This window comes from Prinia subflava, chromosome 2, assembly GCF_021018805.1.
Source record: "Prinia subflava isolate CZ2003 ecotype Zambia chromosome 2, Cam_Psub_1.2, whole genome shotgun sequence".
Taxonomy (NCBI): domain Eukaryota; kingdom Metazoa; phylum Chordata; class Aves; order Passeriformes; family Cisticolidae; genus Prinia; species Prinia subflava.
In genome coordinates, this window is record NC_086248.1 from 36,499,494 (window position 1) to 36,525,256 (window position 25,763).

A 25,763-nucleotide genomic window follows, 5' to 3' on the forward strand; every position below is an offset into this window, starting at 1 on the left:
CCCTTCAATGAAAGTCCTGCAGACTGGAAAGCTGCCAAAAGGTGTTTCTTACCCATCACAGCTTTGGTGAACTCTGAAAACAGCTTTGCATTACTTCAACTGAGAGGCTAATCAGAAGAATAGCACTCAGCTAAGATTATGGGTGGTGACAGTATCAAAAGGAATTTGAGCTCTGTGTTTTTGAAACACTGATTTGACTGCAGCTACTTTCACTGTTCTTTACATCAGCATCAAGATCAGTGGTTTTCACTATTATCAGTATTTCTTACTTTCCTGAGCTCCTAGAAATGCATTACTTACCACACAGCTCTTGACAGAGCTATTGGTTCTATCTTCCTGCCCACCTCCAGAACTATTTTGGCTAGGGGCAGATTAGCTGTGAATAAAGAACATTTCTCCTTACCTGTTTCTGGTAATGGCAAGCTGCCTCCCATTCTGGTCAAGTTCTTCTCATTCCCGAAAGCTGCCAACAGAATCACTGGACTGCGCATTCAATTGGTAAAAATTTGACTTCCCTTTCCATCTAGAAATTATACTTTTGTATCACTAATTAAACAAAACCACTGAATACAGAACACGGAAAGTAAGTGTTAATTTTTAGGTTTGAGAGTGCTCTGCTGTCCTGGCTGATCATGTGGTAAATCTGTCCACATTCAATATTACAATAAAAAGTAGTGATGTACGCTGATTATTACAGCAGGTAGATTGTCCAGTCCTCATTTTAATGGTCTTGTCTTGATTTCAATCAGATGTACCCCTGTTAGCGGGAATCAGAACCCAGAGCTCACACCTTTATGACTTATCAGTACATCAGAACGCCAGGGTGGAAATACATACAGATTCTCCATTGCACCAACTGTACATGTGCAGGCTCTCAACACAAACTTAGCAATGTAAATCCAGCCATACAGATACAACATACTCCTCTGAAGCCTTATAAAAATACCAGTGCAACATAGAGCCATTTTACAAAACAATCATCTTTATAGAAAGGTATTTTAGTGGTATATGCTGAGGTAAATAATAAAACCAGACCCAAGAGAGGGCATGACCAGTGTTAAGGAGAACTCCGGATGAAATTTTGGCCAAAAGCCTGTTTTATAAAAGCTAGTATTTACCTACCAGTTATGATCCCTGGTAAGGTGCTTATTGCTGTAATACTTCAATATTATTCTTCAGTTTACAAATTGAAAAATATATGAAATTAGATCTGTATGAATGTTAGGTATTAGCTGTCACAAATTTAAAAAGGCATTGTACCAAGTTTTCTTAATTGTTTACTAACCAATTTGATTGTAGCAGGTAAATAAACTACAGCATACATTTTACCTGACACCATGCATCAAAATCACCATAAAAACTAAGTTTATCAAAGTCCAAGTCCACAAGGAAAACATGAAAAAGTGCAAATTATGTACCCAGTATTTCTGTCACAGCTGTTTTTTCTTAATATGGCATGAAAAAGGTTTACAGCATATATTAAGAAAATTCTTACAAGTGCTCACCTCAATGTTTATATATACAACATTTTGCTCAAAGTGCTCACTATATGAAAAAACTGATTGGATAAAAATATTTAAACAGTGCTTTCTGAACACTCAGGGAAAATTCATATAATACATCAGTCCCATTTGTTTCCCTCTTCACTCAGTGCAATGAGATGCAGAAGTCATGTCAACTTCATGAAAACTTTGCTTGCCACATTGCCAGAAAACCTCAGTTACAGTGGCATTCTTGGTGTCCCATTGGGAGTGGGTCTTTTATTTTTTTGCAGGTGGCTCTGATGTTTTCGAGATCTTACTACTTTCATTCTTACTTCAAAAACTTCTTGTATGGCTTTTCGAAAACAATGGAAATTGTAGTCTATTAATCCTACAGAGACAGAAATGATTTATATATTAATACAGTCATGTAAATGAGGTAACGAAAACATTGTTTATATTCTATGTTTAGTGAAATATCATACTCTCTGTCTGGAGGTCATATTCAGTGAACTGTCCAGGAATTCTTTCTATGCTAAGCAAAAGCACATTTGATAAGTACAAATAATTCAGTAAGCATTACAGCTTGATACTTTGTCTGCTATTAAATATACTTGCAAGTTTTAAGAGAAGACAAATAGAAGAGAAGAATATTGATAGATAACAGATCCTTAATTAAATAAAGGGCTTTGAAGAAGTGCTCAGTATACTAGAAGAAAAACTGAAATCTTTCATAAAATATGGTGTCATTTTGGAAATCTGCTTTACAGAATAACTGTGATAAAAATAAGTAGCATCTATTACTCAAGAAGTGTTCATTTTTTTGTCAATACATAAACTTTGAAATGGATACTTGATAGGACTATTACCAAATCTCAGCCAGCTACATTTCATCTTATACTGTAATTAAAAAGTAACACAACAGGCATGCTGTTAGATTAGATACTTACATAATAGGCAGATAACATTACCATGTCAGTGGGCTGAATGCGATCCCACAGAAAAGCTGTAAAGCCATATTGGTAGTCAATTGGAAGACTCACTGAATGCTACAGTTCTGTAATACTACAATACGATTTTAGAATTTTGGTACTGAGCTCATGACCTCATTCAATGTTAATGCCATAAGCTTTCTTAACTCAAATACTGCAGCATTTTCCACTTCAATTTCCCTAACAGGAGATACATATTTTTAAGTGGTTTAAATCCACGGTGTAACACCTTTTTTTTCTCCCAGGAATTGTTTTCCATTTCCCTACAGTTCAGGCAAAATATTACTTGCAATTCATGAGGCACAAAAAGCTCATTTCCACTATAATACCAGAACCTTACTGCAGAAGAGTGCAGGCTACCAAGTGGCCCAACTAAGCAGACACAACAACCTCACACAGTTATGAACAAACCCTAATGGATGTTTATTCAACATGCAGTCTTTCTGCAACAGTGCTCTGAGTAAGTATGCAGAAGTAACACTTTTTATGCTTACAACAGAAAATGACTGCATCCAACATGCATATGCAATAAAGGTGGTAGAAGTATGGAAGAGACATCTGACCAGTTCAAGTTCTATCAAAAGCTCAACAGGCTGTCAAACAGCCCAGCAGACACGGTACTAGTGCTGCATTCACAAGCACACCAACACTGACTGGTGAAATTGCTATCACAAGACTGGGCACACAAGCCCAGATGACAGCTTGCTCTTCCACTGCTGAGTTTTGGTCTCAGGGCATGCCACAAAGACCAGCAACTCAGTGAACACCGTGCGAGTGAGCAGAGAGGTCATGAACTACAGGTTCAGTACTGACTTTGACCAGGGTCACAAAGATAACAAAGAAATTTTATGCACTTTAACTGCAAAATATTAAAGCACTCCTAAATAGGACTAGGTCCTGAATATGCAATTTTTCAAAAGCCTCCCTTCAGATGTAAGAAAAGCAAGAACATTCTGTCAGTCAGTTTCAAAAAGTTTCCCTTGGTTATTGCAGGCAAGCTGTTCCTAATGTGCATGCTGGTGCCAACAGGTACAGATCAGTGTCAGTCAAGATAAACTGACACAGTCTACAGTTGCAGGTGGAAGCTTTACTGCATGGGATGTCAACTTTCAAATGCTTTCATGTCAGAATGTTGTCAAATACATTTATGATTTCATCCCATCTCAATGCCTGCACAAGTACTTTCATTCCTTTAAAATGTTATGTAAGCTTTATCAAGCTGTACTTACCTCAATATTTATGACACAGTTAGGAACCGTTATCAGCTAATAACAACCTCAGTTATTCAGTGATTTACTAATATAAGGGAAAATTAATTCACTACTAGAAAAGGGGAAAATACCTTTTCTCTCAAAGCTTTCTTCTCTGACAAAACAAACAAGAGCAAGGAATTTTGTCACTTCTTTTAAATAAAGGACAGTTGTATTATTCAGTTTAATGATTGCCATTGATTCTTTGTCATAAGGAGTTCCAGTGCCATCATCTTTAAGCCTAAAGAGCAATATTCAAACAAACAAACAAGAAAAGATAAGACACCAGATTAGCTAACAAAAGTAACTGAGACATTGGTTCTCTCACCAAAGAATCTCAAACTTTATGAAATCTTAATTTTAAACTTTCCAGGAGACTCTTCTTCACACACTACATAAACTAAGAAAGAGATTAAATTGTTTATCCCATCACACACCAAACATTAGACCTGGGGCTAGAAATCATATTGTTTGATTGCCAAGTGCCTGAACTGGAACCTTATTTTTTTCCTCTGTAAGTTACCATCCATTTACCACAAGGCTGCTTTTCTTTTAATCAGTGCTTTATATTATGACTTATCATAAACATGTGAAACAGTAGCTCTGTACTGATAACTCCAAACCCAGTAACCTTGCTTGAGCAGTAGCAGCTGACTGATAGTTTAAGATATCATGAGACTTTCCTCATGAGATGGTGGCTTTTGCAACATCATATTATGAAAAGAGATTTCTCATTCGCAGATGCTGAGTCATGATGATCACTCTATTATGTTTTTGTACATTGTAACATTGTAATTTTAGCCCCATTCCTGAACGCACACACAGATATTGTTAAGTGAATGGTTATCACCAATCTCCCAGAACAATTAGTCTCAATAATACATTAAAGTGGCAAGTTCCACAGATGCTCCAGGAACAGAGGACAAGAAATGAATTGTAATATCCTGTTCTTAGTCTGTAGCTAAAAAATGGCAAGCAGATCTCTGGTGATAAATGCTAAATGGCTACACAACCACAGTGGCAGAATTATATTTTGTAAATGAAGAGCCCCACAAGTGGTGGTGTACAGATAATTATTAAATGCACAGTCTTTTGAACTACACAGCAGAATCTTTCTCTTTACAAAAATCAGCACTGTTTATATCTCTGTAAAACAAGTTCTTACACAATTACTGAAGTGATGACTCCAAAATCTGAAACACAGTAGAATATACAAACTTTAGAGATTTTAGGTTAAGTATTCAACAGTTACTGTTCCAGTGCTTATTGCACATTTGCACCGGGACTCTCCCTTGTACCTTCTCCAAGAGTGCAACAAGTCTGTCAGTGGATGCAAATGCAAAGCTGGCCCAGCTCCCGCTCTCTGAGCATGTTGTGCATTGGCCTCCAAGTGTAAGCATCTTAATGCCCTAATTCTTACTGTGCCCCCGGCTTTCCTTGGAATGGCTGGCCAAGGGCCAAGCCACTGAACACGTAACTTGAAAGGAGATGCACATGCCAGTCCAGATTTCCACTTGCTAATGTACAAGAAGGAGAAACTGAAAAAAACACACAAGGGTCATGTAGGGAATAGGGGACAAACAGAACTGAAGTGAGAGTTAAACAACTCTCCGAGGCTATTAGAGGCCACTGGCTATCAAATAAAACTAAATATGGCCCCACTTCTTTTTAAAACAGGAGCATTCTTCTGTTGATTTCATCCGTAGGGAACAAAAAGATGTTTCCTTTTATTTTAGGTTGGTTTCTTCCCACTTCTTCCTCCAAATAAAATTATTAGCATAGAAAGAGGAAGATGCTCACAAAAGAGACTGAACAGAGAGCAATACTTGTTGCTGGGAAGGATCAGTCCCTCAGAAGCCAGCTGTTTCCTCCTCCCCTGTCCTGGCAAATTACCAATTCTCATTATTGTTTATACCCCTATCACTCTAATTTTGAGGCTATTCAGATTCTCAGTACACAGCTTTATGGACAACATTCACAATTTACTTACCCATATATACAAGAAATGTCAATCACAACATCTATCATATCACAGCAGAGCTCGTAAGTTTGCATATCCACTGGAGTGCTGTCTGTTGCAATATAGATCTTACTGACTACATCAAATAGAAATGCTTTTTCAATCCCAGAATTCTATTCAAGAGAAGAAGAAAAGAAAAATAAAGTGGAATCCATGTTTTCAAATCAACCCCAAGGTCTTCTGTCCCCTTACTTGCCTGTTATACAAAAAAGTTCAGGTACAGAAATGAAATTGCAATCAAGCTCATGTTGAAAGAACTGTACATACAGCACTATTGTATTTCTAGCAAACCATAATGCTCACAAATCTTCCAACAGTTTCTGCCTCTGAGCAGACATAATGCCGAGTGACACTCTCTAACTTCTGCACCTGGAGAGATAACATTTCTTTTTGTGAAAAGAAATGAGGGGGGCCAAAGGGGGAGCAGAAAAATCTTTCAAGTTCAAGCTTTTGGTGTTTTAATTGCAGCAACAGACAAAAAAAAAGCTGTAATCTTAAGTTATTCTAGCTGGGCCTGTGAGAAGATAGAAAGGAAAGAAAACGCTGATGGACAAAGAAGACAGTATTGTTCAGGAACTGATTTCTCAAGGAAATTAAGACATTTTTTCATTGCAGTCTGTAGCTGTTCTACTGTCTGGTTCTGTAGGACACCTTTTAGGATCACAGGATAGAGACCAGTGTTTTGACGGTGCCTTAGGTTTCATGTAGCACTGGTGGTTAAAGCCATGTTTAAAATGCTAAGGCTTGCTAAAGTGATGACAGCTATGTTCCTGTCATCCTGCCAAGCTGATTAAGACACTCTCCATACTGGAGATGCATCGTATTCACAGCTCTGAGAAGCTAGCCAGGAATGCTAGCTCTGACTCTTTGTGTAGATAAAGTAAACTGCCATAAGCCTCTGCTTCCTGAAAAAAAAAAAGTGTACTGCTCAGCTGAAAACAGTAGCCTTACTGGCTGATGTCAAGGGATTACACCTGCACAGCTGTCCCAGCATGAAAAAAGGGCTGTTTTCCAGTTATGCTAAAGCACAAGCTATAAAATACTCCTCACTATGCACCAATACAGGAAGACAAGCCACTGTCTCCATCCATCTGAACTGTCTCTGTATATGGGATTCCCATTTTAACATGCTTTGGGACTGCTGCCACAGTAGTTCTGTAACCACCAAAACCCACACTGAAAACCCCTAAAAAGTTTTAATAGTTTCATCTTCTTTTGTACAGTTACAGAACATTTCCATTTTTTTCCTTCTTTTTTAAGTCAACCATTTAATACATAGTTAAGTAACTAAAGTGACTCTCCTGTTTTCCATATTTCCTGAAGTAGGCAGAAAAATTTCCAACACTAGATATGCTTTTGAACAATGGCCAGCAGTATTTTGGGCATTGTCTTTTTAAAGAGGTGTCACTCTTCCATCACTGCACAGAGAGCTAAGACTGCAAACATCCATTAGTAATAACAGAGCACAGAGGTGAATTTCTTGCATTTCATAATGGAAAAGACTCTCTGAGTGGCATATTTCAGTATGTCAGTAATAAAAAATATTCAAAACTAAGTATACGCTGTGGATGCCTTAGGCAGATGGGCTGAAGTACAAGGAGAGTCTCAGAGAAATAGCTTTGTTCAACCTGAAGAAGACTCATTGCTATCTACAGATACCTAATGTAAGGGTTCAGAGAAGCCAGAGCCAAACTCTTCTCAGAGCCACAGTGTTGAAGGCCAGAAGCCAAAAGGCACATTCTGACTTGATACAAGAAAAAAATATTAACATAAGAATGGTGAAGGATTGGGAACATGTTGACCTGAGAGTTTGTAGTGTTTCTATACTTCCAAATGCACAAAGCTGAACTGGACCCAGCCATGACCAACTTGGTGTAACTGGCCTGACTGAGCAGCAGCTGACTTCTAAAGGTCCCTTTCGACCTACAGGGTTCCATGAGTCTGTGTCCTTTGAGCACAAAGAACAAAAATGTATGCATATTTATGCTGGTTGTTCTGGCCACATATAGGAATTCTGTAATTTTACTTTTTAAATAGTAACTCTGACAGCACCTCACACAGTTCAGCAGATCCTGTTAAATAAGATTAATTACAAGACTCTCCTGAAATATCATGTAAGTATATAGCTGCAACTCATTGCCAAAATTGTATAGGAAAATACAAGTCATTTCAGAGAGAAGAAGTTGAAACTTGAACTCTGCAATGTCATTCATGAGAAGTTAATTAGAAAGTTTTGTATTACACAAAGAGAGACATAGCAACAATTTCAGCTGCACAGGTAAGATGCACTTGAAATTATTAAGATGCCAGTGACAATATAGTAACATTTAACAATGAGATTTTTTCATCTCAGAGCTCCAGGTGCTACAGCCTGCCTGTACTTACAGTGACAGTTCAGAAGGGTTTCTGAATGTTTTTTGTGAACGTCTTGAGACGTTTGCCATGCCAGCAGTTACACCTGCTGGTTAAAGGCAGAAATTGGTCTCTTAACATAAACTATGCTTGTTTTCAATTGCAACTGATCCATTGTGGTGGGACCTGCTGAGAAATTGCACATATCTGCTTCTATAGAGCTTTGTATAGTGACAGAAACCTCTGAGAAATTGTAGGATGGACTGCCAGGAGTAGTAACCACTAAATTTACCCACATGCCTTTAAATATTTAATTTGCCATGGTTTTTAATACAACTGTAACTGAAAAATCAAAGGATTTCCCAAAATTTGTGTGTACAAACCACTCAACAGTCCATCCCCCACCTGCTATCCCTAGCCTGGAAAAAAACCCAAAAAGAAATGGTTGAAACAATAATAACAAGTCTTAAAAAAACACAAAAAGGTGGCTAAAAAGTATTGTTCAAAGAGACATTACATCATTAATGCTTAGGGAAAATGACAAAAAGAAAACAACTGTTTCTCTTACTAGAGCTGGTGGATTCCCTACTGAATGAAAGGCTGCCATTGATTAAATGAGAGCAGGGTGTGAATAAGCATCAGTTCTCTCTGACACAAGCCTACAGTCTGCAGAGAAGATGCAACATGTGCTAAAAGCACTCTGAATCAATGTAAGAATATTTCATGGTTAATCTGAACCAAGAGGGTCATTGTGAAAAATCTGCAATGAATAGATGAGATTTTATTTTGGATAGGTAAAAAACATGAGGTACTTGAAATTTAAAATGAATAGATGAGATTTTATTTTGGATAGGTAAAAAACATGAGGTACTTGAAATTTAAAATGAATAGATGAGATTTTATTTTGGATAGGTAAAAAACATGAGGTACTTGAAATTTAAACCATGTTTCTCAACTGTATGGGGTGTGATGATGCAGAAGACAGTTTCTATTCCTTAAATAGAATGGGTTCAGTAAAAGTGGTAGTATTCCTCCAATTGCTAGGATAGGTAACCAGGCCTATCTTTTTCTGTCTTTAATGTATGAAAGTAAGCCAGAATTTGGCCCTAAAAAGCAACTCTTAAAAGAGTTTAAGAGGATATTGCCAGTCATGTCCAGTTAGTAATGAATTTTGGACAATTATTTAAACAGACCTTACATCACACAGCAGATTTCATGAATTAATTTTAAGCACTACATTTGGAGATTACAAAATTTAAATCATTAAATTATCAAAACTGTACATAATTTTATTTATACTAAAATAATTGTTTGTTTTAATTCTTACTTTTTAATATCCCTCAAAACAAACCAAACAACCCCCAAATGAAAATTCACTTTCCTATGTCTCACAACTTGATTGGTTGATAAGGCCACAGTAATTAGGAGACAGGCATCCTTCTATATGAAGCTGGTGAGTGTGTTAGTCAGGTAAGAGTAATGTGGATTTTAAGTGCCAGTTATTTAATAACTTACAAGCAGTTACATTAAGGAATGCAGAAGCAGTATTATCATACTGATGGTTCCTTAAACACGTTCACACACTGTGGTGTTATAAACTTGGGCAAAAACCTGCCATGAACCTAAGAGTGATTGCAGACATATTCTTGTAATTGTCAGCTTTTTGTGTTGGAAGTCTCCATAGAATAAATGAAAGCACTTCCTCATGAATGCTGCTGCAAAACCAAAAGTAGAACACTAATACACCCACACCCTGATATCCAACACATTGGCTTCCTGAGGTAAGGCATGACCAAAATCCATGCCAAAATTTGTTGTTACTAAGTTGTCAAGGTAAAGAGGCACCCCCTAACTAATTGTATGAAGGAGAATGATGTTTAATCTTCCTGTGGCTGCAAATAGTCATCCTGAGTCTCTCTGTCTACAAACAGAAAATACTTGTAAAAACAGCATGCATGCTGAGGACATAGTGATGCAGCTTCACATGACCCTAGGTCACTAAGAAACTGGAGCACAGAGACTCTTCAGCATACTGAACAGGGGAGACAGCACACCTCCCTCATTTTCTGGACTTTCCATTTATTTGAAATACTTGTTCTTCCTTACAAACTATACCTGATACTCTAGGTATGATGGGAGCTGGGTGTTCCAGACACACGAGCAACTGTCATCAGTCATTCAGGAAGCTGCCTGCACTCAGCTCATGAGGAGATTCTGTACAAACCCTTCACCAACTCCAAACAGTGAGGAGACTCCATACAGAGATCTGACTCACAATGAGTGACTGCAGTGACTCTGGCACAAGACTATTATTCAGCCAGCTTTCTCTGTAAGACCACGTGCCAAAACCACTATCTAATTGCTCTAGAACTGTTGTCATAATTTCTTCATTACCTTTCTGTCGTGGAGTTTTGAGACTACATGATAATAACTGGTATACAGTCCAGCTGTTTTGGAAGAAACAGGTCTTTGAAGCAAACTATTCATTATGAAACAGTATAAATAGGCTCTTTAATAGTAAGAGAATAAGTTTTGGAATTACCTGCCTCTACTCCTAGCTTTTCCTTTCACATCCAACTTTTATCTCTCTCCATTTTCACTCTGAGAAACCATGAAGTCTAAATTTATCTTACAGGCTGTTGAATGATATTAAATAATTTCTCATGTCAAAATCACAGAAAGACACATCAAAGTATCTTGCTTGGAAATTGAAGCTTCAGAAATTAGTGCTAGATGCCAAGCGCATCTGAATTAGAGAAGTGTGAATTAGAATTAGAATTTATTGGAATTAGAATACTGTGGGAAAGGGTGCAATTTTCAGAGCCACTATGACCTGATTTAATGACCATTAAAATAGGGAGTTTCCCCTTTTCGCAACCTACTCACTGTGCTTCCCTTCACTCACTGCCCCATGTTTCCGTCTCTTACCTTGTGTCAGAACAAGAGCATGTTGGATGCCCCCATCACCTGCTTTTAACTAAATTAAACAGTGCATAAGTGCATGGTACAGTAGTCCCATGAGGGAACAGGTGAGTGTCAGAACCAGTACAAAGGAAAGGAAGGGATCAGACATACAGGAAGAGTGGAGCAAGCCATCTTTTCCACAGTGGTAACAAACCACTAGATATACAAAACTCATAACTGGCCTTCAGAGTAACTATGGAAGCGGTGAAAGTTGTGGTGGAGTCTATGTCCAAAGATTTCAGGACATAAGATGATTTTCTTAAGCTCAGTAAACTTCCAATACAAAGTAAAACTAATTCTGGGAAGCACTACAGACAGCTCCCCATATGAGGTCAGACTAGATTATATTCCTTTAAATATTTATTCATAAAAATTTCAAGTGCAACTTAAACAAATACATGCAGCACAGACTTTTGCAACATTCAGATTGATGTTACGAGCAGAAAAGTGAGGGCTGCTAAACCCCTTTATGTGACTCAGGAAATACTATGAGTATCTCAGCAGCTCATCAATGCTGTTTAATAGACATGGAGGTGAGGCCAAGCTGCATGGAGGTGCATTTCATAGGTTCTGTTAATTTCTCTGAGAATTCTCATTGCTCATGATCTCTAAGAAGGCAGTGAACAGAGTATCTGAACATGCATGTGGGACATTGCCAGATCTACAGACAAAGGATATAGTAAGTACTTACTGAAATAAAGATGTTAAGCAGGTTTTCCAGTGTTGGGAGCTGTGGAATCAGTTTCTGTACCACTTTGCTAAATGCTTCAAATATAGAATGATCATATATGCTTGTCAGATAAAAGCTGGAAAAAAATGTCACCACATTTTCCTTTTAGCCACACACTGTGAACATGATGTACCTTTCATAATATGAGTGAAATAAAATATTGTCAGACAGTAAGTGCCTACACCAATGCAACTACCCCCTGTGACCAGAAGTCATTATATGATTGAAGCACAGGACTTCACCTCTACACTAAAAATAGCCCCAACCTAGACACTGAAACCTAGACCTTGATGTAGAACTTTTTAATGCAATTTCCACTGGTATTCTTACAAAAAATATTTATCGAATTTCAGGAGAGGAGTACTATTGAGTATGTCTGTTGTGATCTACTTTTTGAAAGTTGTGGACCCATTTATGAGTGCAGTGATGCAATTGAGTAGTTAAGAGCTCTAAAGAGCTGGCACATTCATGGAGCGGGCCTCTCTTTTCAATATATCTGTACTTGGCTTTAAAGTGCTAAGAAAGCCATGACAACTTGATGTCTTCTGGTTCCCAGTCTGCAAAGTCCACTACTTGTCACTGTTTGCTACAGTAACCCATTTTATCAGAAGACACAAGGCAAAGATACAGCACAGGTCCTCCCAAGCAGCTCCAAGCAGGCTGCAACAGTGAGGATGAGTGACTGCGAGGGGACTGTGTGGCAGCGAGCTTCCTAACAGTGCAAAAGTAATGTAGTGGCATATACACTCCGCTGCCTGGAACTCCACTGCTTGTTGTCACTGTCCAAGCCAATTTATTTCAAGACAGCAACTGCAGCACAAACTGATAGGATTCTGGCATGTTTGTCATCTGTTATTAAGCAGCTCTCTATTTTTCCCTTCAAGACAGCAATCAGAAATAGGATACTTTGGCTCAGGTCAAATGCAGTATCTCTGAGTATCCCTTTCCTTCATATATCAAAAGCACGTTGCCTGCTACTTCAAGAGGACAGAAAATGGTAATTTATCAAATAAGCGGCTCTCCTCTTTAGCATCCTCTGCACAGCAACTTTTCTCACCTGAGGTGAATCTTCTCCAATCCAGCATCTGCAAGGTCATCATTTGCCCTCTGGTGAATATCCCTCTGCGTTTCAATCTTGTGATCATCAGACAAGCCATCCACTTTATGAATAAAGATTTCAAAGTTGATATCTGGATTCACTTTATAGGCTCTGGTCACAGTAAGATGCAGCCGAGCTAATGCTTCCATATAATCATCCTAATAAAGGAAAAAGAAGAGCTAAAAGTTAGAGAAGCATTTAAAATATATATATTAAATTTTATGATATTTATTTTTAGATAGTACTACAGTTCAACAGCAGTTTGATTTTTTTAACGTTTTATAAGTAGAAGCCTGAGCCTACATCCAGCATGTGCACCAATCTCATGCTGTCAGGACTTAGGAATCTGAGCAAGAACCTTGAGATGTTAAAACAAATTAGTTAACTTCTGAAGACACTGCAGAGAGAGATTAAAAATAGCCAAGCAGCTCTTCAAGTTTTAATGACTTCTTTTGTGTTTGTGATGTAGATTGCTTATTTGCTTTGAAAAAAACCTGTGCTTTTCAACCCATTTGTCTATTGCTGAAGGAAGAAAAGAAAAAAGTAGCTTAAAGCCCCTTTTTTTACCTGAGAATCAATAACAAATATCAGTGCTCCAGTGCCTCTGAAAATCATCTCATAATCAAACGTAGGATCAAAGAAGTCAATTTGCCCAGGAAAATCCCATATCTGAAAGTTGACAAAGGAGCTGTTGGAAACATCCTCTCTGCAGATCTTGTTTGTGCTCTCCAAGAAGAGAGTCTCATTCGGCGACATTTTGTGAAAGACAACTTTCTGAATGGAAGACTTTCCACTTCTTCTCAATCCCATGAGCAGGATTCTTGGCTTAACTTCAGTACTGAAGGGATCATTGAAATCCAAAACTGAATAAAATCACAGAAGAAGAAAAGGAATATACTATGGCAATTTAATTAGTAACTGCCGGATAATATGCATATTTATTTTCATGAAATTTTTATATGAATTTATGCAAATGTTACCAATGTTTAAGCTTAGAGAGCAGTGCTACATGCATTTTGACTTGAATTATTTGCCCCTTTGGGTATACTATCAGAAAACCTACTTCTCACCCTCAAGACAGAAACTGCAGAAGAATTGACTGCTCTGTTTGTATGTGAAAAACTTATCACACATAAACATCTTAAAATACCTGATTTTACTCTGATTAACACTATGCCACATACATTCTTCTTTAAAAGAGTATCATCTGATAACAAATACCCTTTTCAGCAGATAGCTACATCACACTGCTGGAAGAACAGACTAAGACTGTGCTAAGTACCTCTGCATGATCTTTCTACCTGAGGGCTTCCTTTCTCTAAAATCAATCAACCAATAAATAAATAAATGAAATCACACATGCAAGGAGCAATAGGAAGAGTTCAAGTCAGCAGGCACACAATGCTTCTATGTTGGAACTTACAGTACTGAGCTCATGAGGAGTCCTTTTCTAAGGCGCTTAGATTTCACCTGCTGCTCAGTAATTTGTGTTAGGATCTGTAAAGGTTTGTTATCCAATAAATAAGATTACAGCAAAACATCTGCCTATTTACAAAACAAAGACCTGGGAACACAGGAGTTTCTTTGTGTTACCTACCCCAGTTTGAAAGTAGCACCACTTTTTCTGGTGCTTATGCAGTTATAGCAGCATCAAGTAATTCCAACAGTAAACTATGCTCTTATATCCATAAGGATATGAATGTAGAGCTATCCATTCCTGCAGGCACACCAACTTCAACTTCAGGTATCTCTACTCAAAACACCTAAAACAGTGTAAATTGCTGCATTTAGTTGGCCTATAACTTTGGAATGTCCATTGGTGCTGAGGTGAAATGGCACTGCCCTTATATGTAAAAAGCTTTGAAACACCTCTGTGACTCCGCAGTGTCAAACACAAGCAATGCAAAAAAAAAAAAAAGAGTTGTCAGTGCTAAATCCACAGAATACAACTCAGAGTACACAGAGGTCAGGTTTAAAATACTGATCACACAACAGGTTAAACATACTATTCAGTGAGGTTTGGTACACCTTCTCCTACCCACTGCACTACAGACTATCCAGATCACACTTCATAGTACAACATAATTGCATTTCTTTTTCTTTTTTCTGCTGGGATAACTTTTGAATTGCAGAAAACTGGCACACATTTATTCACATGCATCATTCTTGAATGTGCCCTGCATACGTTAAGTGATCAGCTTTACTCCCAAAATATGAAAATCCAAAACAAGAAACCTCATCAACAATTTGGTCTTGCCAATTTATTATATAGTCTCATCAGCCAAAAGAGATGGAAAGCTTAAAGGAATCCTTTGCCTAGGAGCATGTTTTGCACCTGGGGTGGTGATCACATCTTGTCTCTTCTTGTGTGCCTGAAGCCTCAGTCACAGCTTTCAGAAACACAGGAGCAGGGTATGTCTGCCAGGAGGGTACAGAACCTTGTCCAGGTCTGTTTGTGCCTCCCAAATTTGAGTGACAGAGAAGCAGAGCTTCTCAAATTGAAGGTATTGCAGTGTTAGCATAAAACATCTCCTGGCACCATCTACTGGCTTGTGAGAGGTTGTGCCCCTCAGTGCAGGTCCCTGTCACCAGTGACTGACAGAAGTTTTTTGTTCCCTCATTACTGGAGCAATCCTGTCCATTTCAAATACAACTGAAAGGTCTTGGCAGGTATTACCACTTGGTGGTATGGTATTACTATGGTCTTGTCACTTATCACACATGAACACTGCCAGGCAGGAGTAGTGCACAGGGGAAACACTTTCAGGCAGACGAGGCACAGGTAACTTTTTAAGAATCTCATCCTATAAACACAGCAATGGCCATTTCTGCTGATCTACACACAACAAATTCAGGAATTAAGAAACTGAGGTCAACATGCTCCTCTACTCTTCCCATCAACTTGAACGGAGGTAGTACCTCCTGTGGCTGGGAAAAACATGTGCCTACAACACTTCACACCTCCAGAAGAATAATAAACATCTGCTTTAAGATGATGTAATGATATCTCATGTTTTGGGGGTACAGTCTTGTCAATAAACCGAACCAAACATGCAAGATTTAATGATATATCCTCCGCCTCACTCTGTTTTTTGACCATCAGAAGAGAAAATAATTTCTTGAAAGCTTTATAAATACTTTATAAAAACATATAAAGAACAGTCTTCAAGTTGAGGCTTTATTCCATGTTTAAAAAAAAAGTCTCCCATTGGCCCTGGACACAACTGAACTTACGAAGTGTCATCTACATGGATTTGTACTTTGTGTCCCCTTCCTCTTCCCACCACAATAACACCAACTTCCTCCTGTATGTCTTATGACATCTCCTCCAAATAACAGATATGACATGCTGTGGCTGATCTGGAGCTCAGCACATTTCAGTTGGCTACACCATGTACACTCGTCTGCCAGCTGCTGCCACAGTGAACACACAAAGCTGCCCACCTGTCCCTCTGAGGACACTGCATTTAGCTTTCGCCTCTCTTCTGAATGCCAGTTTTCCTCAAACTTGTGGGAACTTAAGAACCTTTGAGACATCTTTTGTTCTCATTTCGTTGAAGGGGGACAGTTTCCAAGATTCTGACCATTGATGAGACAATCAGAGGACAGGCTACCTACCTAACTTCCTTTTCTTTCAGAAACAAGCTAAAAACACACACGTATCTGAAGGAATACTTAAAAAACTTGGAGACTTTATGTTGTGGTATTAAATTATTTCAGGCTGTTAGATTTTTACTGACTGCAATGCTTAATAGCAGGAAATTGCTTTCTATAAAAGCCATACTAAAAAAAATACAGTTGCAACTGCAAACAGAATTAGCGATGAGAAGAATGAAGACCAGCTCTTCTGCTAGTAAGACTGTCACTTAGCTTTTGAAATCCTGCCAGTTCAAAGACAGGGAAATGTAAGAGTATCATCCAAACCTGATGAGATAGCAAGGCTTCTACAGCACTTCCCTCTCAGAGAGAGTTAAGAGATTACCTTATATGTAAAGGAATTGGACGATGCATTGCCTGCCCACATTCCTTTGCAGGAGTACATGACAACTCCTTTTTTAATTTGCCACAGAAATGCCAGTAGATGTATCACTGCAACTTCCCAGACTAGGTTACTGAGTGAGATCATAATATGCCCAAGAGAAACACTAAACTCTTCTCTGTTCTATAACGGAAAAGATAATTTTCCCTATTGTGAGATGCAATACATTCCTGTTTCATTCACTTTTGCAGAGTAAATGTTCTAAAATGCCAGTCTCTGATGTGTATCAACAGCCCTTCATATTTCAGTTTTTCTAAGCACCCATTAAGAACAGAAGCCATGCTGGTTAGAGGCCATTCCTTTGAAGTATTCACAATTTTAACTCAACAAACCTAAAAGCACTTTCTCCCAGAGAAGCACTCAGTTCCTTACAAAACTTCTGTTAACTGCAGTTGTGCCTTTGCTTACAGAGTGTGTTTTGCATGCATTGCAACATGCAGAAGAGCATAGATCTGAGTTGAGAACTGCACGTTGCAGTCCCAGCCTGTCTCACCAGTACACAATGAATACTTTAGTACCTACTTTATGCTATTAGATATATATAGATATCTAAAACAGTTTTTGAAGCAAATCCTGAATTCCATATCAACTTATTGTCAAAGCAGGTGACTATCCGTGCTCTGCAGGCATATGGAATGAGGATGCCATGTTCTGTTCATCCCACCAGCTTTCAAAGATCCAAATAAAACATCACAGCTTATCTGTTCAAGTAACATAAAGCCAAAAGGAATTATTTTGCTCATCTTACCATTCACAGGGTAACAAGCCTCTGAGTCTAGTTTTGAACTAATACAGCTAATAATGATTTTCCTTCCCCACTAATGAAGTTATATTGAGTTTTAACCATTTCTGTGTAAAGGAGAGGTAGCAGTCCCAAACTTTCTACTCTTACCTTCAAATCCATTAATCTTGTAGCATTTCTAGTACAGTACTGCTGTGACTGTGGTATTTGCAGTACTTTGGATTGCTGTCAAGACAATGCCCTTACAAAACACATACAATGAACATCTTGAACGCTAACAGATGGCCTGAGACTGAAGAGTTAACAGAAAAAGCTTGTATGCAATGAAGAAGGCTGTTCAGCTACAGTGGGTTCATAGACATTGCAGAAACGCCTGGTGGAAGGAAATTCTTGTGGCTACAGAGAAGACTCAAAACCAGAAGACCTGGTTCCACACTGCCACAAGTGCAGCACTCCACAGTGGTATGTCTTAAAGCCACTTCCTTGGACACTCTACAGAGGGCTTTCCTGCTTTTAAACACTTTTTAATTGCATCTAGAAAGAATACAACTAGGCTTTATGCAAATTTAAGTGTTTTAAGGTCTCTGAATATGACCCAATGTCCAAACAAAGGACAAGAGCCATGGTTTCAGCATTGAAGCTGGAGACATAAACCCAGTATAGGATGAGGGATGACCTGGCTTCTTTCTTCACTGTCAACACAGCCATGCATTGAAGCCATTCTTCTTATACTGCCCTTTTCATTCTTTCTTTGTAGAAAAGGCTATGACAGTGAATTTTGGACTACGTGCTGTACAGAGCTAGGAAGAGAGGACAAAAAAAAAAAGGAAAGCCCTTTGCCCTGCAGCCCAGTGATACACAAAACACAGACCTGAATCCCAACCCCCTCCACTTCAGATGTTGTATGCCTCTTTCTCCAGAGAATTCAAAATGAAACAGAAACCCAAGGAATTTGGACAGTTAAAATGGATTTTGTTTTAATCCCGTGTAAAATGGTCCCTGCATGGACTGTGTTCTCCTGCTAATCAGAATGTAAAGGTTTTTTTCTGTTAAGTACAATATTCTGGTGTTACTATAAAGACAAAAATTGCAATTTTTAGCAGTCTAACAAGTTCCTATTCAAAAATATACAAATAAACTTGTCTGAAGACAGTATGTGGGTTACGTCTCTACACAAAATACTAATAAAACATGTTAAAATTTATTCTCTTTGCAGCAAAATGAAGGCAATTTTTTAGCAGGTTCAAGTAAGACTTTCTTTAGTCTCTTACCGTCTAATGTTCCTATAGCTTTTAACTATGCAGGCTTATACTCAAAGCATTGACCTTCCTCCACTCCCCAAAATTACATTAGTCAATGCAGCATCTCCCATGGCAGCCTGGAGGACTGGGCCTTTAAGGAGAAGGGTTCTGCACGCTAATATCGAAGTAGACTTAAAACATGTAGCCTTTTATTATGCTCTTATAAAAAAACACTTTTTTTAATCCTGTGATACTGAGAGTTCTCCAAGCTCCTTTGTGAAATATGTCTCAGAAGAATGAATTCAGGCTCTGAATGAACGCAACAGGCTCTGAGCTGGCATTTCCTTTTTCTGCTGAATGAGACTGCTTTTCCTGGTAAGCCCGTCCTTCTCAGCATCACCATCCACACTGACACGGACATGCGGTGAGTAAAGCGGCTCCTCGCAAGCACAGACAGACGGACACTGGGCAGAGCCTGCCACTGTGGGACTGACACTCGCAGCTGCGGAGCAGCCCCGGACACAGAGCCGCGTGTGGCCGCTGCCTTTTATAGCGTGACACCCAACCCCCACCTCCTTGGCACACTCGGGTCACATCATCAAGCTGTGGCCTCTAATAACTAATAACTCTCACCCCAGACACGAAGAATACCGAGGAGAAATTACACACGCACACTTTGCCTGCATTCCCTTTGCCTCCTCCCTCTTTCCCGACGCTTCCTGCTACCTGTCAGCCCTTGCCCTGCTTCCTCCTCAGAACTCCCTGCACCCTCTGACCCACCGAGCACCCTGTCCCCGTCCCGGCCCTTCCCAGGGCCACCTCCGCAGCATCCTCGCTCCGCCCGGCCTCTCAGCGCCCAACCCCGTCCCCAGCTGGGCCTGCCCTCCCCCCGGACGCCTCGCCTTCCCCGCACCGCTGTCCCCGGCTCCCCTCGCGCCCCAAACCCCGGGGGGAGCCTCGCCTCTTCCCTGACCCACATCCGCGGGCCGCCAAACCTCACCTCCCGGCGGCGGCCCTGCGGCCCCCGCCCCCGTCCCGGCCTCACCCCGACCCCCGCCCCGCCTTCACTCCCGCACCCGCACTCGTTGCCCGCCGCTCCCCCGCAGCCCCCTCCGAGCCCGGTGCTGCCCCTCGGCTCTCCGGGAGCAGCCCCAGCCTCCGCCCCGCGGCCGCCGCCACGCCGCTCCCCGCCGCCCCCGGTGCCGCTGCGGCCGCCGCGAGCGGCACTCACACGCCTCATCGCCGCCGCTCTCCGCGTCGCCGTCCGAGAAGGACTCGGCCCCGTCGGCGTAGCCCGCCAAGCCCACGATCTCCTCCTCCTCTTCCTCCTCCTCGTCCCCCTCTTCCTCCTCCGGCAGCTTCCTCGGCACCTGGCTCATGCCGGCCGCGCTCCTCGCGGGGCTCCGCGGCCCCTCTGCCTGCGGCGGGCTCGGGGCGCGGGGGGCGCAGGTCCCGCGCTGGCGCCGCGCCCGCCGCTCCCCTCCTTCCCCCCGCACGGCGCTGGCGGAGCGCGGCGCAGCTGCCGGCGGGGCGGGCGGGGAGGCGGCGTGACCCGCGTCACCTGACGCGCCCGGTCACGGGCCGCCGGGGCCTCCGCGCTCGCCCGGGCCCGCTCCCCGGCCCGGCCGCGCCGCTGGCACCCTAGCGCCGGCGGGCATAGCCGGGCGCTGCGGGCTCACCGGCGGGTGCGGGGCCTGCCGGCACCGCCGCCGCTCGCCCGCGGGAGCGGTGCACACGCGAGGCGCTGCCCCTGGCGTGGTGGGCGAGCGCAGTGGCCAGGTGTGCCCGGCAGCGGCACCGATGGCACCTGGCGTTTCTATTCCAAGCATCCCTGCTCAGAATCCTTACAGTCACGGAATCAAATAGGTTGGAAAAGGCCTCTGGTATCATCGAGTCCAGCCTATGACTGAACACCACCAAGTCAACTACACCGTGGCACTAAGTGCCACGTCCAGTCTTTCCTTAAACAACTCCAGGGATGGTGACTCCACCACCACCCTGGGCAGCCCATTCTGAATCTTATCATCCTCTCAGTGAAGAATTTCTGCCTAATGTAGAACCTGAATTTCCCCTGAGGCAGCTTAAGACTGTCCTCTCTTCCTGTCACTGGTTGCTTGGGAGAAGTCTGACCCCTATCTGGCTACAACCTCCTTTCAGTCACTTTGAAGAGACTGGTAAGGTCTCCCCGAGCCTCCTCTTCTTGGTCTTGTCCTGTAACCTCACCCTGCACAAACCCCAAAGACAGACTTGGGACTCTCCTGTATCATCCATACACACTTCCAGCAGGTGGGAGACTCAGGAACATGGGCAGGACCAGTGTGTGCCTGGTGCTGTTCAGCTCACCCATCTGCCAAGCCCGCTCCAGCCCCAAATGTGCCATCAGCACTGCCTGCTGCCTGTCCCATGCTCCTTCCATGCCAACTGCCATCACATGGGCAAGCCCAAAATGTTAAGCCAGGCACTGATGTTGGGAGGTAATGTATTTGTAGCACGGGTTAGAGACGTTATTTTAGAAAAAAAACAATTAATAAGAAACACCAAAACACCTTGATTACTAAGGAACACCAAAGAGAGACATAGTAGTAAAATCTCTGAAGAAGCTGAGATTTTGATGCCCCTCACAGACCAAGGTACACTCATCTCCCTGCCATTGGTTCCTCCAGGCCTGCTCTGCAAAGACAGACCTCCTGCCTCTCACCCAGACCCCTCCTCAGGAGTTTGTAGTGCTGTTCTTATCTTGTACCAGTCTAAGCTCCAGAGTGTGTTAGTCCCTGGCTGTCAACCCATGCTGCCCACTGTGGTGACTGGCAGCTGAATCCCTGATTCTCCAACACCAAATTTTCCTCTCTTTCTGTTTCTCTCTTTCTCTTCCTGTCCCATTCTCCTTCCTTGCATTCAGTGTATTGGTTGGTCTTCTGTTTGGAGTCTCCACTTTTCTCCTGCAGCTGATTATTTTTCCCACCTCTGTGCTGCATGACAATCTTTGTATCACCAGGCCTTCCAGGTTGCACCAACCCACTGGAGATAATGTAGGTACACATCTGTTCGGAGGTGGGAGAAATCCTCCTTGCCTACTAATATACAAATTTATTGAAAGGCGTGCCTTTATTCTCAACTTATCAACCTGCTTGGAAGTTTTGCTTGAACAGATTAACAATGTACTAAAAGATTATGGGAAACATTTCAAAGTTAAATCCCGTAAAAGGGATTAGGACTTAGGTTTGGAGCAGGATTTTTTTACCAGTCACGTTTTCAGCATTGTGTCTTAGGACAGCCCTGACAGGCATTATCCTGCTGAAAACTGATGGAAAGAGGAAGAGAGAGTTTCCTGGTGTGTAATGAAGGACCATCTGTCTCACACACCAGACGATCAAGTGATCAGTGAGACAGATGTGCACAAAGGGCTGTTAGGTTTCAAGGCCAGCTTTGGAAAGTGGATCTTGCCCAGAAATGTCTGTATTCGGTTTCTTCTATACAAAGAGGTATGAAACATTACCAATATGAGTGAGAGAATAATTTGGAGATATTGAAATGCTAAATCAGGGTGTAGAAACTCAAAAAAGAGTACTGGTTGCAGCTCTTCCCACAACCCTCCCGCAACTGACATCAGTGACCTCGTACCTGACCACAGCTTCAGGTTCAAAGCCACACAGACTCCATTGCCAGATAGGTTTTTAGAGTAGGGCTGAAGCATCTCTGCCAATCCTTGGCAGTATAATCTGTCATGGACTCTACATACACCTCAGGACTTGCTCCTTCTCTGTCTCTTTGCCACCAGGTTGTTTTCAGCCCTGTCTGCACCAGGCCTTTTTCTTCTTTTCCTTTTGTCAGGTCACTTGACTTTGAAGCTTGCTGCACATAATGAAACAGCGCCCAGCCTTCAGTCACAGGACTCGTAGTAAGGGCAGGTAAATAAGAGGTTATATTTTGCATATATGACGTGCACAGTGATAGATGTGACTGGACTTTGTCCATGGAGAGCTGCAGTTCATAGACATTATATTCTTTCTGTGTCATTCATTTCTCTCCCCACTAGAAAAAAAAATCTAGAATCCAGAAGAATCCAGAGGGATCCAGAAGGATCCAAAATTGACTGTCTGCATTAGAAAACGTTAATGTTACTCAAGCACAGGGAATTGTCCCTCTGACATCCACACAATCAAGGAGCCTACCTGCACCTAGGTTTGCAGGATCACGATAGGGTCTCATCCCATTCCTGCTAAAGAATGAAAATTTCCATGAAATACATTGGTGACACATCTGTGCCAAGAAAGCTTTTTTTCTACAATGTCCTAACACCTTGTTTCTCAGTTGTAATGATCAAACATAACCAAAATAGTTCTGCAAACATATATGGAACTTATATAACATACTGATTAACTGTTATTTACACAAATACTTCTATTCCTACCTTAGAATTTTGCACAGTATCAAATTAAATAAAATTCACATGAAGTAAGCCTATCCTGAATATGGAAATGAGCAAACAAAATTGTAGTGTGAAGAATCACAGTGTGGTTTTATGTGTTTTAGTAACTACGCTTTAACTTAAGTAATGACATCAGACTTCAGATTAATGGTGGAGTTTTGACAAAGCCTTGCTGAGATCAGGGAGGCATCAGAACAATAAATCTAGTCAGTCAGTCTGTCTTTCCTGGGGAACACCAAGAGTTCTCATGTGAACCTCTGGTATGATTATTGCCACAGAATGACTATCATAGTAATTGTTTAGTGAAAAAGGCACAAGTAGAATAATCTGAAAAAACATTCAAAAGAATATATTAATAACATAACTAGACAGTGCCTGTGATACTTCAATGTTTAGTTTGTTTAGGGCATCAGTTCATTTAGGGCATTTTGAGAATGCCTTCAAGATGAGGAACAGCCTTTGAAAGTGACATGCCTGTGAGATCAAGCATTGTATGGGGAACAGCTGCTTGTTTTCTGTTTTCTTCTTCTCCCAATCCCACTTTTATCATTTTACTCAGCCTACTCATACAAACTCCTTTCTCCTCTACCGGTGTTTACAGATAGTCCTGTCCAACTTGCCTCCCTACCAGTTTGTGCAATTCTCTCATAATTGCCCACACAAACAGATGACTTGCGTGAGCACAAGGTCCCAGTGATACTGTGATAGCTGGAGGGGTGGGTGAGGCATTAAGCAAGCACAGTCAGCTTTCAAAGTGTCCCTCTCTGACCTTCAGCTCAGACTTCAAAGCCCACTGACAGGGTCTCTGCTGGAGGGAAGGGCATCTGGCCTCCCTGAAACTGGGGAGATTTTATTGTGTCCAATTCTGGGCTCCTCGGTACAAGAGGGACATGTAGCTGCTGTGGGTCCAGTGGAGGGCAATGAGGGTGATTGGGAGACTGAAGTATCTGTTTTATGAGGAAAGGCTGAGGGAGCTGAGCCTGGTTGCTGAAGATGTGACTAGGTGGAGACCTCATCACTGTGTATAAATATCTAAACAGAGGTTAACAAGAAGATGAAGCCAGGCTCTTCTCTGTGGTCTCAACCACTCAGATATGAGGCAACAGACAGAAACTGATACATGTGAACTTCCACCTGAACATAGGGAAGAACTTATTTACTGTGTGAATGACCATGCACTGAAAGAGATTTCCTAGAGAGATTCTGGAAGTTCCCTCACTGGACATACTTAAGAGCTGTCTGGATGCAGTTCTGTTCCACATGCTCTAGGACGACCCTGGTTAACCAGGGAGGTTGGACCAGGTGACCCACTGTGGTCCCCTCCAACCTGACGCACTCTGATCTGTGGTTTTGTAGCGCTTCTGCTCCCACGCAATTATCAGCTTCCATAACTAAGTTGCAAAGGAACTTCGGTCCAGGAGAGCGTCCAGCCCGCGTGGAGCCTTGCTCAGGCCGGAGCCCGGTGTTCCTGGCCGGGTGCGGGGCCCGCGGGTGGGTCCCGGCCCGGCGCTGGCCGTGAGGGGGCCCGGCCCGGTGCGCGCTGCCCGCCCGCCGCGGCCGCTCGGTGTCGCCCTCGCAGCGGGCACGGCAGCAGCGGCGGCGGCGGCGGCGCCTCCCCCGGGGCAGCCCCGGCCCGGCGGCGGAGGCGCCGCTGGAGGGGCAGTGCCGAGCCCGGCCCGGCGGGAGCGGTGCCGGGGGCAGCGCAGGTGAGCGCGGCGCCGATCCGCGCCCCGCCGCGGTTGCGTGTGGCTGCGGTGGGCGGGGGAGCGCGGAGGGGCGGCGGGGCCCGGGCGGGGCGGGGGCGCTCCCGGCGGGGCCGCACAGGTGATGGCGGAGGTGGCCGGGCTGTGGCGGGGCTGCCGCTGGGGACGACCGCGGCGAAGGCAGTGCCCCGGACCGGAGCGGTGAGACTGTTCCCTCATTCCAGCCCGGGGAGGGACCCCCCGGCGGGCAGACACGGACCCTCCGGGATGTGCCGCGGAGGTACAGGAGCCTGTGTGGACGCAGGGGTTCAAGGGCAGGTTTGGGGGTGAAAATGAGGAGTCTTAACGCTCTTGTTCCAACTTTTAAGGCCGCGTCTGATGAGAAATGGAAATCTGGCAAAAAGTCATCCTTCCTGTTGTTGACATCACCTGAAAGCTCCACTGGAAATATTTCCACTAGTTTGCTGCAAACATCACTCTCCCCTGAGGTCTCAACACCTTGTAAGTACGCACTGGCAGCTGGTAGAGCTCGGAGTGTGGAAATCCATGGCTACGGCATGTAATTGTTCTGCAGTGTTTTTTTAATGCAAGCATTAATGAAGAGCTTATCGTGCCCTGGGGTGTTGGTGTATTACAGTATAGGCTGTAGACAGCGCTCTGTCTTTTTAAAAAAGCATAACCAATATCTTCATATGTTTATAATTATATGTGAAGTGATTGT

The 25,763-nt window shown here is 42.4% G+C and overlaps 2 protein-coding genes across 5 annotated transcripts in view; one reads left to right on the forward strand and one right to left on the reverse strand.

Annotated features, from left to right (window-relative positions):
• Positions 1-701: 701 nt before the first annotated feature.
• Positions 702-20,467, reverse strand: RRAGD (Ras related GTP binding D). Its single transcript, XM_063389638.1, has 7 exons — positions 20,142-20,467; positions 13,456-13,751; positions 12,847-13,046; positions 11,751-11,865; positions 5,714-5,856; positions 3,816-3,964; positions 702-1,872 (listed from the first exon to the last, which is right to left on the reverse strand). Exons 1-7 carry the CDS (start codon positions 20,287-20,289, stop codon positions 1,721-1,723), a joined length of 1,203 nt encoding a protein of 400 aa, XP_063245708.1. The 5' UTR covers positions 20,290-20,467; the 3' UTR covers positions 702-1,720.
• A 4,442-nt stretch (positions 20,468-24,909) lies between these two features.
• Positions 24,910-25,763, forward strand: part of ANKRD6 (ankyrin repeat domain 6) — an 86,542-nt gene continuing 85,688 nt past the window's right edge. For 2 of the 4 annotated variants that reach the window (XM_063389640.1, XM_063389642.1), the window contains exons 1-2: positions 25,125-25,322; positions 25,411-25,543. The gene's annotated coding sequence lies outside the window, so the exon portion shown is untranslated. Of the gene's footprint in view, positions 25,046-25,124; positions 25,323-25,410; positions 25,544-25,763 lie in introns of those variants that run through there. The other 2 variants (XM_063389641.1, XM_063389644.1) reach the window with 2 other exon arrangements.

Bases quoted from the DNA above. Each gene is read 5' to 3' on its own strand.
- RRAGD (XM_063389638.1), bottom strand. From the start codon at position 20,289: ATGAGCCAGGTGCCGAGGAAGCTGCCGGAGGAGGAAGAGGGGGACGAG. The intron at 13,752-20,141 runs GTGAGTGCCGCT...GATTTTATTCAG, and splicing joins GAGCGGCGGCGATGAGGCGT to TTTTGGATTTCAATGATCCC. The intron at 5,857-11,750 runs GTAAGTACTTAC...TCTCTTGAATAG, and splicing joins TGCTTAACATCTTTATTTCA to AATTCTGGGATTGAAAAAGC.